Below are 12074 nucleotides of genomic sequence, written 5' to 3'. Positions count from 1 at the left end.
TGGTATTTTTAACCATAGTTGTGATTGTTATTTAAAAACATTTATAACATTGTTATTTTTAAAATGAAACGTCAAGTAGTTCTGCTTATCGCACAAATGTACCGATATTTTGTTTGAGATCCCTGTAGATCGATAAAAAGAAACAAAAGTAGCCCGTTTATAATCTAAGGACTTGAAAAAAAATAAAACCTGTATACATTTGTTCCAAATTCAGAAAAGTTATTCCGGTTTTCAAATATACCTATACCAAATAAAACTAAAATCTCCATATATATACTTTTGGCACGCCAAACTATCGCCCACAAATATACTATCAAACCAAAATTATATATCGATATAGTCTATTTAGCATCCCTAAATTTGCCGTGCTGTCAAATTTTCTGATGCAATTACCATTTATTAAGTGAATTAAAAGTATATAAAAGTTTAAAGCTAAGTTTAACCTACAACTATAAGAACAATGGATGCGGAAGACGTAAGTATTGTTAATGCAGTAGAAAGATGCATTGTACTAACGATTCTTGGGTAAACGCACAGGCATATGTGTGATGTATACATGTGCACACCCGATGCACACATATTTATGTACATATTTGCGTGTGAATTCTGCGAACAATGGTTGAGGTTATGTTAATAAATAATTATTAATGGAATTATTTCATTTTATTTAGGGTTTTGATCCCACTTTGTTGAAAAAGAAGAAGAAGAAGAAGACCACCTTCGACTTAGATGCGGCATTGGGTCTCGATGATGAAGGAAAGAAAGAGGAGCCCCAGGATGATGGCTCGATCGAGGCCGGGGAGCCCGAGCTGGAAGATAATTTAGATCTGGAAAGCTTTGGTAAAAAGAAGAAAAAGAAGAAGAAGCCATTCAATATGGATGAAATCGAGGCCGCTGTGCCAACGTTTGGCTCCGACGATGTTGTGCTCACGGAGGAGCCCGAGGAAGAGGAAATCAATTTGGACATGGACTTCTCCATGGCTAAAAAGAAGAAAAAGAGCAAGAAGAAGGACTTGGATGAGTTGTTCGCCGACAAAATGGATGATGATAAGGGCGACGACAAGGAAAATGGTATGTCATCAGTTTTTTAGTCCCATTTTGATCACGGACTAAAGTTGAACTTTACATTTCAATAGCGGAAGACAACAGTTCGACCTGGGCAGGTTCCGATCGAGACTATACTTATGACGAATTGCTAAAGCGTGTGTTCGAAATAATCCTTGACAAAAATCCCGACATGGCTGCTGGACGTAAGCCTAAATTTGTCATGCGACCTCCTCAGGTGTTGCGCGTGGGCACAAAGAAAACCTCTTTCGCCAATTTCATGGACATTGCAAAGACGCTGCATCGTATGCCCAAGCATCTGCTTGACTTCTTACTGGCCGAGTTGGGTACAAGCGGCTCTATGGACGGTAACCAGCAGCTCATTATAAAGGGTCGCTTCCAGCCCAAACAGATCGAAAACGTACTGCGTCGCTACATTAAGGAATACGTGACGTGTCATACCTGCCGTTCCCCCGAGACAATATTGCAGAAAGACACACGCCTGTTCTTCCTCCAGTGCGAATCCTGCGGTTCTAGATGCTCTGTGGCCAGCATCAAATCAGGTTTCCAGGCTGTCACCGGCAAACGTGCCGCCATTCGAGCAAAAACAACATAAATATTTTATATTTCTCTATATTTAATACATGCTTTTTTTATTGAGTAAAAATTCAATACAAAAGGAGCTATCACACTATTTTTAAATTTTGTAGCTTTTGTGCCAATCAATGTAATGATCCGCAAAAGCAATTTCAAGCTTGCGTGGTTTACCTTTGTCTATGAAAAAGGAAGAGGCCTCCAAGCTTATGTTCCCTCTAAAGAAATTTGGACGACAATGCAGCAAAACACTATGTCCTCTCCGTATGGCAGAGGGGTCTACATATTCCAAGGATGCAGACAGAAGCCGCATCATGCTTTCAGATATTTGCTTGTAGCTTTCCTCATTTGAGAGCAGTGCCGCCTCATTATGGAGAGCTGCAATCGTCGTCCTCTTCCATGGCTTGGTAGCAATGCTTGCTTCCAGCGATGCAGTACTGTCGTCGAGAATGTATCTGCGATATAATTTATGGTGCGGGCATTCTCCGGCTACAAACGCGTACACAATGCAAGTACGAAAGTGGCATGGGGCCTTGTTAATGGAAACGGTGAACACGGCTTCTCGTTCCCCGTCTCTTGATACCCGTAGTATGTCCTTTAATACCAGCGGAATGTTCTCGTGGATTAACGGCCCCTCCTTTGAATCGTCCTTTGACTTTGGCCCATGTGTGGGCTTTCGAATAATGAAATTATCAACCTGGTCCTCGATATCAGATATACTTAAGTTTGCGGCCATTCGAGCGACAATTTCATAAATAAATAAAATCAAAAAATCTCTTAAATAATCGATACTATCGATAGTGCATTTTTTGAGTCCAACTTGGAAATCGAGACTTTATTATTTTACTTATTTATTATTTTATTTTGACTATTTTAGTATATTTACTAAAACACACATACTTTAGTTTAACACAGTGCTCAATTCAGTCGCACTATTTATATACGGACTTTTAAAATGAATTGTGTTTTCTCCATCCCTGAGTAAATCTAGGGCCGAAGAAAACGCCATCCCTCGTAACAATTTTCACAGCTTGTGAAATTAAAAATAGAATTCAATTGCAATTTGCAATTTTCAGTTTTCTGATCAAGTGGAATGTCTGGTGGTCCCTCAGTAACGCTAAAAAGTCAACCAATTGATGGGAGTAACAGCGGAAATGCTGCAGCGCAACAGCAGCAGCAATCTGCGAATGGCGCAGCGTCTTCAGCGAACCAGGGCCAAGGCGGCAACACCAATGGTAGCGCTGGGGTAAGCGGCGGTGCGCCCGCACAAGAGGGCACCCGCCAGAACAGCTTGCAGCGCATCCAGCAGCGAAAGCAAAAGGTATTCAACCTGCCCCTGCCCCAGAAGGTGGCCAAGCTGTCGATGTACTCGGCCTGCCAGGCTGAAGGCTGCCGTTGCACCGGATGGAAAACACCTCAGGAGAACAGGCATCGTGATGTGGAGTCGTCTTACTGTCCAGAATTCAACGAGGAATGTCGCAACTCCAGCTGCCGTCATTCCCTGCGAACGCACATCGCCCACTTGGACAATATAACCAGCTCCAGCATGGACGAGCTTCTGGGTGCCATTATTGATATGGAAAATCTGTTCATGTCCATGCAGCGAGTGGAAGATGAGGATACCAAAAAGGTATATTTGTATCTGTTCCGCCTGTTGCGTCAGTGCGTCCTGACGCGCCAGCAAGCTGTCATTCGTGGCCCTTTGGGTGATCCCCCGTTCGAGTCGCCATGCATTACAAAGGCAGTTTTGTCCCTGGTCTTCTACAAATACCAGCACCTTAACCCGACTGAGCTACAAACAATGACTGAGGTGGCAAAAACGTTTTTAAACTTTCTCAACCACTACAATTTCGAGTCGCCTTCAACGAGGCGCGGCGAACTAGCCCATGAGGATGCGTCCAACTATAAGATCAACTATACCCGCTGGCTTGTCTTCTGTCATGTTCCTGCTTTTTGCAATTCTTTGCGCCAGTTCGAGACCTCGCTGGTGTTCGGACGCACCCTTCTGCGCACCGTGTTCCAGTACATGTCGCAGCAGCTAAAGAAGAAGTGCATTTCGGAACGAGATCGCTTTCCGGAAGACAAGCGGTCCATTATAACGCAAATGCCAAAGTTTCTTGAGGCGCTGCGAGCAGAGCTTTTGAAAGATGACTCCCCCATATGGGATCCCAACTATCGTCCACCCAATTCATTTGTCATCCAGCAACGGAAGCGCAATCAGGAAGCGGCGGCACCACCAGCACCTGGTGGCGGTGCAGCTGCCATTGGCAGCAATAAACGCTCAAGCGTGGGGGAACCACTTCACAAGAGACCCAAAAAGGAAACGCTCGAGCGCCCCATCAGGTTTGTTACATTCATCTTGTCCTGGTAATCCTAATTCTGACCAATTTCTGCCAGTGAGAACTTGGACGATCTTCCTACAGATGTGGTAATGCGTGCCATGAAATCGGTGTCCGAGTCGAAAACAACAAACAAGTCGGAAATTCTCTTCCCGGTCAATGTGTCACGGGATGAGAACGTCAAGGCCGAGGAGCAGAAGCGCGCCATTGAGTTCCATGTGGTGGGCAACTCCCTAACGAAGCCAGTGGATAAGCAGACAATCCTGTGGCTCTTCGGTCTGCAGCTTGTCTTTGCCTACCAACTCCCCGAAATGCCCCGCGAGTATATAAGCCAGCTAGTGTTTGACACAAAGCACAAAACCCTTGCCCTCATCAAGGAAAGCCAGCCAATCGGGGGCATATGCTTCCGTCCGTTTCCATCGCAGGGATTCACAGAAATCGTGTTCTGTGCCGTCACCATGGCGGAGCAGGTTAAGGGTTATGGCACCCATTTGATGAACCATCTGAAGGATTACAGTATTCAGCGCGGTATTAAGCATCTGCTCACATTTGCCGATTGCGATGCCATCGGATATTTTAAGAAGCAAGGATTCTCCAAGGACATTAAGCTGGCTCGTCCCGTCTATGCCGGCTATATAAAGGAATACGATAGCGCCACTTTGATGCACTGCGAGCTGCATCCAACCATTGTAAACACGCAATTTATTGCGGGTATGTAAAAAGAATTGTCTAACCTTGAATATTTTCAAACTGTTTTGTTTTCAGTGATCAGAAATCAAAGCGAAATTCTGAAAGAGCTCATTGCTCAGCGACACAATGAAGTGCAGAAAGTTAGAGCTGGTTTAACTTGCTTTAAGGAAGGGGTTCGGTCTATACCGGTCGAGTCCATTCCTGGCCTCATGGAAATCGGTTGGAAGCCACAAATGCGCCCAGCTCGATCGGCCCGACCCTTGGAGGAATCGTCGGATCCAGAGAAACTGGCCACATCATTCGCGTCTGTCCTTCAATCAGTCCGCCAGCATACCACGGCATGGCCCTTTTTGCGTCCAGTGACTGCTGCGGAAGTGCCCGACTATTACGACCACATCAAGTATCCCATGGACTTGAAGACGATGGGCGAACGTTTAAAGAAGGGTTACTATCAAACACGTCGCCTGTTCATGGCAGACATGGCACGCATTTTCTCAAACTGTCGCTTTTACAACTCCCCCGAAACCGAGTACTATCGCTGTGCCAATTCGTTGGAGCGCTATTTTCAAACGAAAATGCGCGAACTGGGACTGTGGGACAAATGATTTGAATGATTGATGTCTAATGATATATATGTATATATATATATATATACTAACTATATAAACAGAGTACGATCATTACTTCATATATTTATTCTAGGTTTATCTGCAGAAATACATATGAATTATTATTTTTTTTAACAAATTATAATCTGCGAAACTGATATTACGGGTAACTTTTTGGGAATAGTGCTCGAACCTTGTCTCATTAATTTAGAACTTCCAAATAAATGAAACATTTTGAAAACTAAAATCTTGGGCAGAAAACTCTCAATTTCACATACATTTTAGGGAGAAAAACATTAGAGCTAGGCTTGGTGCGATTTTTATGCGTAACTTGATCACCAGGATCAGTTCCCATTAGATCCAACCAAAAGACACTACACAATTATGCCTGCCGGGTTTCAGATTGAATTATTCCGTGCACGAGCCATTCCAATTTGTCGTCCCATTCTTAATTTAATAATACGAATACTACTAATATTTGTCATTTAGATGTATGCTTAGCTCTTTCAATTCAAAACTATATTTCCTGCACGTCCGCAAGTGTCGCGCGGCATGCGGCAGCGCACCTCGGTTGCTCCTTTCTGGCAAGGAGCGTCGCGTTGTAGTCTTCGGCTTGGGCCACGACACGTCAACGTTATACTAACTATGATATCAGGAATTACAGACCGTGTAGTGTAGTGGTGTGATTTGTACATCTTTTTGTCTCTTTCATTTTTGTCTCTTTCTATTCTAGAATAATTTTTGGACTTGTGCGAGTGTTTTTGTCTTTTCGTTTTTATTAATTCTCATTTAATTTCCTACATTCATTGTTTGCATGCTTTAATATTTAGGATTTCTTTGTTTTCGTTTGGTTTAATAAACATTTGTTCAATAATGTTATTATCAGTTATAAAATGATAGCTTATACAATATTACGTGGGACTGGAGTTGAACTGGGATCGGACTTGAGAGAGCGGTCATTGTACAAAGGCTAATGCACATCCGAGTGTTTTTTATTATGTATGTATGTAAGTTTCTGAATATGTTTGTTGTTCATGCGCAGGCGCAGCGACACGTGGAAGGCAGCTTGCAAAGGCATTTATGGAAACAGACGTGTTCGAGTGTATACATATGTATGTACGTACTTATGAGGATGGGTAACGGGGAATGGGGTAGTAGATAGTAGATAGTACAATGAAAAGTGTTAACTGCAGTTACTTATTGTTGAATTCATTTATTTCTATTACACGTTATCAAATGTTTAAGTAATTTAAGTTCAATAAGGTAGTCTTTACAATTTTGATGTTACTTGCGAAACGTACTATTAGTATATGTTTATCTGGCTAACTCGATAATTGCATATTTATATCGTATATATACATAATATGTAGAGCTAATCAGGGGTGAGCATATGTGGAGAGGAGAGATATACATATATTAGATACAATTACATACATATTTTGTTTTGTTTTTATGATTACATTATGTTGAAATGTGTTTGTGTGCAAATGTGTGTACTCCGTGCACCTCACCACACCTCACTATTGTTGGGAAACGTTTTTTGTGCTGAATTTAGTACAAATATATATATATATATATCTGATTACATGTAATTCCAGGGCTCCAGGGAGCTGTGGGAAGGCATACCTTATACATATTCGTGTGTATGTATGTATATCATGGGTCTCTTAAACGATGAAGCATGCAGAATGTTATTTCACTTGAACGGTTTCTCTGCATTAAGCCCAAAACCGTCAGCAAATCACAAAGTAATCTTGGCTGCTCTGCTACTTCTACACCAAGAACGAAACACTACTGAGACTGTTTTCAAATATTAAGTTACATAAATTCCAATGCAAGCTTGCAACCCGAGATCCTACGTATCGTATCGTATCGTTTCGTTTCTTCTCTACCACTGGTTTTCGGTTTCTCTTTGAATGATTTTTGAAATAATTTGAAACTTGTACAGAATTCTGCTGCTGACAACATTTCGGAAATTGTGCTTTTAATACAATTTGCAATACGCATTGCTGATTTTATTTTTCATTTTCATCTTTAAAATGGTCTTAAATCATAGATTAAATGCTAGTAAAACGTTTCAAGTCTGTCGCTGTTTTCTGTTTTACGCCCCACAAAGAATACAGCATTACAATAAGGGTTACGATTTAAGGGTTAAGGGTTTTGGTTTTTTTTGTTTTCTCTTTTTCGTATCCAATTGAAAAATGTGAACTTAGCTTTTACTTAAGCTGGGAATTCCATGGATTACTTGTATCTTGTATGTTTATTTTCCATTTATTTCATTATTTCGACTCGCAGTGTGTTCTAATTAGTATTTTTCTTGTGTGTGTGTGTGTGTGTTTTCTTTTGTTGTTTGTGTTTCGTTTTGCAGATCCTCTCATAACTTAAGTCTACATTATCTTTCACATCTATTACTAATTATACGGAGGTGTGTGCATGCGCTTGTTATCGGAGGATCACTCTGTGCCGTGGATCCTGTTTCTCCGCTTGGCTAAAAAGGATTAGGTTAGGGTGTTCAGAGTGTTACAACAACCTGCCATTTACACAAAAAACCTAACATGGCCGGTTGGCACGCCTTCCTCTTCCTTCGCGCCTTCAATTATTCAAGCATTACATCGCGCAATGTGCTGCAGCACGGTGGTTGGCGGGCATAGTGCGCGCAGGACGTCGTGAGAAGATTTTAACACTAAGTAAAATTATACAATATATATTTATTCCGTTAGATCCGTATCTCGAAATTCCTGATTATAAGAGCCTGTGTGTGTGTGTGTGTGTGTGTGTGTGTCATCGATCGGTCGGTTTCGGTTGATTGGGTTGCTTTCGAATAGTTTTTGCTTTTTTTTGTAGCCTTTTCAATGAGTAGGATAGTTGCTTTCGTTTTTCGTATTTAAAGTGGACGACGCCGCCCACTGTTCTTGCGATTCTGCGATTTGCGACATTATTGTGCTGCAAAAGAGGGGGATTTCATGTTTTCCAATTGATCCTTACAGATTCCTTACAAGTGTATCACTTACAGACTGCCGCCACCTGTTGCTTTTGCTCCGGCATGAGGGACGCTGCTGACTTCGTCGCTGCGGCTGTTGCAGGGGCATCCACATTATTGGCACCAGCGCCTCCTGCTGCTGCTGCTGCTGCATTGTTGGCTGCCTTGATCGCTGCGGCTGCGCTCACGTTGCCATTGGGCATTGGGTTTAGCTGTTGCTGCGGCTGGCCCCGGTTGCCGTTGTTGTTGCTGTTCCGGTTGTTGCTACGGTTCCGGTAGTTTCCGCCACCTCCCATGCGATAGTTGTTGCGATTATAGCCGGGCGCACCGCCGTAGCCCGTGTTCATGCCACTACCAGCACCAGCGCCTCCGCCCATTCCATTGTTGTTGTTGTAGTAATGGTTGCGTCCGCGATAGCTATAGTCCAAGCAAGAAACAAAGAAAGTGAGCAGTCAGCGACATGCAAAAGTAGCATCTTTGTGGTGGTTGGGTGGCACTTACCTGCCGCGACGTGTGGATCCAACCCCAAATGTCTCGGTATTCAATTTGCGCTCCTGGCGCCAATCATTCTTCTTGCCCTTGCGATCCTGAGCAGCCTCGCAAGAGATGTTGTCGAAGAATGACTTGGTTTTGTCGTAGCCCACATGAACATCCTCATCCTCGGGCTCATGCTCACCAGCGCCGGTCTCATTGCCAGAATCGTCCTTCTTGTCGGTCTCACCATTCAACTAAAGAGAAACAAGGAATACATGACACGTCACATAAACCCATACGATTTAAGAGTGCATTCATACCTGTGGTTCATTGGTTGGAGCTACTGTTGTTGCTGTTGCTGCTGCTGCTCCTGCTGTTGTTGGATCAGTAGTTGCTGTTGCCGTCTTGTTGGCTGCCTCATCGGCCACCTTGAGCTTGGCCAGTTGGGTGCGCAGCTCTTCGAATTTATTGTTGGCCTGCTCGAAATCAAAGTCGCCCTCAAACTTGATCTTGTTACGAGGTTTGTTCTGGTTGGCCGAGTTCGGACGATAGCCCTGCATGATACCAAGGAGAAATGTTACTCCCTTGTCTGTTTGGGGGGGAGGATGGCCATGCCATGCTATATCCATACCTGATTTGGTCGCATTGGGCCTCGGGATCCCATACCACGGTTACGCGACATATTGTTCATATTGTTAGAGCTCTGTGGACCGCCGCGATGCATATTCCACGCGTTTTGGCCACCGCCGCCGTTACCTCCTCCACCGCCAGCTCCACCGCCGCCGCCACCACGCTGTTGCTGCATGCCGTTTCCGCCGCCGCGATTGTTTCGTTGATTGTTATTGTAATTGTTACTGTAGTTGTTGTCCAATTGACGGCCAGAATCGCGACGATCACGCTGCTGGTGGTAGAAGTCGTTGGTGTTCCGCTGCTGCTGCTGCTGGGGCTGCATATTGTTGGGTCCGCCACGCTGCTGCTGCTGGGACTGTTGCTGCTGCTGTTGTTGCTGATGGTTCTGACGCTTATGACCAGCATCGCGCGCCATACCATCCCTCATTCCCTGGGCGGCGCTCTGCTGCTGCTGATGCAACTGCTGCTGTTGGGTCAGCTCCGCCGTAGGACTGACGATCAGGCTAATGGGCGTCGTCGATCGTGAGGCGCCGGCAAGCATGTCTAAAACGGAAACTTCACATATAGACCACCGAGACGAGTACATGTGCAGGCAGTGTGTGTTAGTTGATGTTTGAATTTTACATGGGAAGCGAACAGCACAAGTGGATACCCGCTTGAAGCTATCCACAATCTGAATTCCGCATTTAATAAACATTGGGCATGCATGCAGAAAGGCCAAATGGCCAAAAGGCATTCCGAACGTTTAAAACCGATAACTTACTTGATTGCTTCTGCTGCTGCTGGGGCTTTGACTGCTGCTGTTGCTGATTGCCGCCAATGTGCATGAAGGGTCCTCCGCCTGGTGCTCCAGCACCGGGCGCCAAAGAGCCGCCGCCTGAATTGCCCACCATTCCTAGGTTGGAAGCACCCAGATTGCCAAATGGATTGCCGTTGCCATAGCTGGCACCTGGGGCACCAGGAGCCGGACCTCCGCTGGATCCACCCATGGACGGGGCGCCATGTTGCTGTTGCTGCTGCTGAGGCGGTGCGTTCATGGAATTCGGCATGGGAAAGTGCTGCGGCATGACTTGGGGCGGGCCATTCTGCAGGTGGGCTTGCATAATCGCCGGATCATTGTGGTGCGGCAGCGTGTGATTGTTGACGACGCGAATATCCTTAATGTCCGAGCCCCGAAAGAGAATGTAGTCGTAGATCTGAGACTGCGGCGCGATCTGGAACTGTGTGTCACGGTCTTCTGTTCCGAAGGATCGCACTAAACAAAAAAGGGAAAGTATACATAAATTAAAGAATCAAGATTGTTTAAGGTTAAACCTCATTATTTCCTATTTAACCTCAACAAAAGGAAGCATAAAAACGCATGCTATTACATTGTGGGTGTGTGTGTGTGTGTGTGTGCGTTTATGTATGCTTTCCCGTTCTTCTTCGTTTCAGTGCAGTGTCACTGACATTAATAACGGGAGCTGCAGGAGTCCCGTTAACTGGCGCCAAAATGTTCTGCGAAGGAATGGAAATAAGCAGACACACATAGGTGCATACATACACATGTACATATACACATTGAATTTGTTTTTGCAAACAAAGTTCGGTTCGGTTCGTTCGGTTCGCCACAAAGAGCTTGCATATGGACTTGTGTGTGTGTGTGTCTATGTGCCCGCTCGTTCTCATGTAAAATGCAAAAGCAACACTGTACAACAACAGGCGAGACGAAAAAGAGGCCAAACAGCCGTTTCGTTTCTCTGTGCAGGCGACAGCATCTGAGCGCCAACATGACAAACAAAAAGCATAAGTGAGAGAGTGCCAGCGAGAGAGAGAAAGAATCCAGAGTAATAGTCCGCCGCCTACAACACTCTCTGAGAGACGGTAAGGGAAGGAAATTACTGTAAAAAAAATAACAAAAGCAACACCACATAACGAAAAAGTGTGGAAAAGAAAGAGGAAATTGAAAGAAACCATTTTCTTTTCGTTCCTCGGCCACTACTTCGAAGAACCGTTTTTTTTTATAAGGAATTTCGGTGCACATTATGGCGTATAGAATATGAATTATAACTAAAATTATGGAATTAAAAGGATGGGAGATTTGTGCACTACTTACCACTTGAGAGAGCAATGGTGCACTCCTGCGGATCCACCGTGTACAAGCGGCCCTCATACCTGATGTCCGCCTTCGAAATTAGGCTGATTTTCGAGCCCAACTCCGGCAATCCCCCACTCATTTTGCTCTACTTAGTCACCCACACTCACGTTACAAAATGATCAAAAAAAAAAGACTCCAAACTTTTCGAGAAAATAATAAAGCTGTGTGTATATATAAATGTTTGCCAACAGCGCGCGTATCTCTATTTCCACGAATATCGGGCAAAAGCAAACAATTATAGCGAGCGCGACGACAACGATTTCTCGACGGTTCCAACCTTTCCTGCTCCCACAGCCTTCGACGTTGGCAAGCACACAATTACTTTCCAGTTCCAGCGCTGATTTTGCGGCTAAAAACTGTCTATCCACAATTGCAATACGTGCCTGCGCTTGTGCACTATTGTGCAAACTACTTTTAAATGTCTTTTGTGCAGCACACACGGTTGTAGATGTTAGAATTTGCAATTTTCTACGCAGAAAATCTTTTCACCTTCCGTCTGCAAAAACCTACCCGTCGAAAGTGGAAAGAAGTCGGGCGAGCTGCACAACTCGCATGCAATGTCCAGTGTTGGAAAGTGT

At 44.3% G+C, this 12074-nt stretch overlaps 4 protein-coding genes across 7 annotated transcripts; 2 read left to right on the top strand and 2 right to left on the bottom strand.

Moving 5' to 3' along the window:
- Nucleotides 1-314: 314 nt before the first annotated feature.
- On the top strand, nt 315-1680 carry eIF2beta (eukaryotic translation initiation factor 2 subunit beta). The gene is made up of 3 exons (XM_002134837.3): nt 315-475; nt 672-1071; nt 1137-1680. Exons 1-3 carry the CDS (start codon nt 461-463, stop codon nt 1658-1660), a joined length of 939 nt encoding a protein of 312 aa, XP_002134873.1. The 5' UTR covers nt 315-460; the 3' UTR covers nt 1661-1680.
- Nucleotides 1662-2485, bottom strand: ver (verrocchio). The gene has a single exon (XM_001353369.4). The coding sequence runs from the start codon at nt 2372-2374 to the stop codon at nt 1742-1744; it is 633 nt and encodes a 210-aa protein (XP_001353405.3). The 5' UTR covers nt 2375-2485; the 3' UTR covers nt 1662-1741.
- Nucleotides 2486-2595: 110 nt separating this feature from the next.
- On the top strand, nt 2596-5516 carry Gcn5 (Gcn5 acetyltransferase). The gene is made up of 3 exons (XM_001353368.4): nt 2596-3981; nt 4036-4688; nt 4743-5516. The coding sequence occupies exons 1-3, from the start codon at nt 2732-2734 to the stop codon at nt 5270-5272; spliced, it is 2433 nt and encodes an 810-aa protein (XP_001353404.2). The 5' UTR covers nt 2596-2731; the 3' UTR covers nt 5273-5516.
- Nucleotides 5517-7225: 1709 nt separating this feature from the next.
- On the bottom strand, nt 7226-12056 carry tral (trailer hitch). 4 transcript variants are annotated; one of them, XM_002134836.3, is made up of 7 exons: nt 11455-12056; nt 10123-10614; nt 9361-9902; nt 9050-9283; nt 8757-8983; nt 8287-8672; nt 7226-8218 (listed from the first exon to the last, which is right to left on the bottom strand). In XM_002134836.3, exons 1-7 carry the CDS (start codon nt 11573-11575, stop codon nt 8211-8213), a joined length of 2010 nt encoding a protein of 669 aa, XP_002134872.1. In that variant the 5' UTR covers nt 11576-12056; the 3' UTR covers nt 7226-8210. The 4 variants fall into 4 exon arrangements, with proteins under 4 accessions (XP_002134872.1, XP_015042819.1, XP_033239846.1 ...); XM_015187333.2 differs by having other exon boundaries at nt 9361-9914; nt 11455-11575; XM_033383955.1 differs by lacking the exon at nt 7226-8218 and having other exon boundaries at nt 8279-8672; nt 9361-9914.
- Between the last annotated feature and the right edge of the window lie 18 nt (nt 12057-12074).

Source organism: Drosophila pseudoobscura, chromosome X (genome assembly GCF_009870125.1).
Source record: "Drosophila pseudoobscura strain MV-25-SWS-2005 chromosome X, UCI_Dpse_MV25, whole genome shotgun sequence".
Taxonomy (NCBI): domain Eukaryota; kingdom Metazoa; phylum Arthropoda; class Insecta; order Diptera; family Drosophilidae; genus Drosophila; species Drosophila pseudoobscura.
The sequence above is the reverse complement of the archived record's forward strand: the minus strand, read 5'-3'. Positions and strand labels throughout refer to the sequence as shown.

Bases quoted from the DNA above. Each gene is read 5' to 3' on its own strand.
- eIF2beta (XM_002134837.3), top strand. The intron at 1,072-1,136 runs GTATGTCATCAG...ACATTTCAATAG, and splicing joins GGGCGACGACAAGGAAAATG to CGGAAGACAACAGTTCGACC.
- tral (XM_033383955.1), bottom strand. From the start codon at position 11,575: ATGAGTGGGGGATTGCCGGAGTTGGGCTCGAAAATCAGCCTAATTTCG. The intron at 10,615-11,454 runs GTAAGTAGTGCA...TTTTTTGTTTAG, and splicing joins CACCATTGCTCTCTCAAGTG to TGCGATCCTTCGGAACAGAA. The intron at 8,673-8,756 runs GTAAGTGCCACC...CTTGGACTATAG, and splicing joins GGATCCACACGTCGCGGCAG to CTATCGCGGACGCAACCATT.
- ver (XM_001353369.4), bottom strand. From the start codon at position 2,374: ATGGCCGCAAACTTAAGTATATCTGATATCGAGGACCAGGTTGATAAT.
- Gcn5 (XM_001353368.4), top strand. From the start codon at position 2,732: ATGTCTGGTGGTCCCTCAGTAACGCTAAAAAGTCAACCAATTGATGGG. The intron at 3,982-4,035 runs GTTTGTTACATT...AATTTCTGCCAG, and splicing joins ACGCTCGAGCGCCCCATCAG to TGAGAACTTGGACGATCTTC. The intron at 4,689-4,742 runs GTATGTAAAAAG...TTTTGTTTTCAG, and splicing joins AAACACGCAATTTATTGCGG to TGATCAGAAATCAAAGCGAA.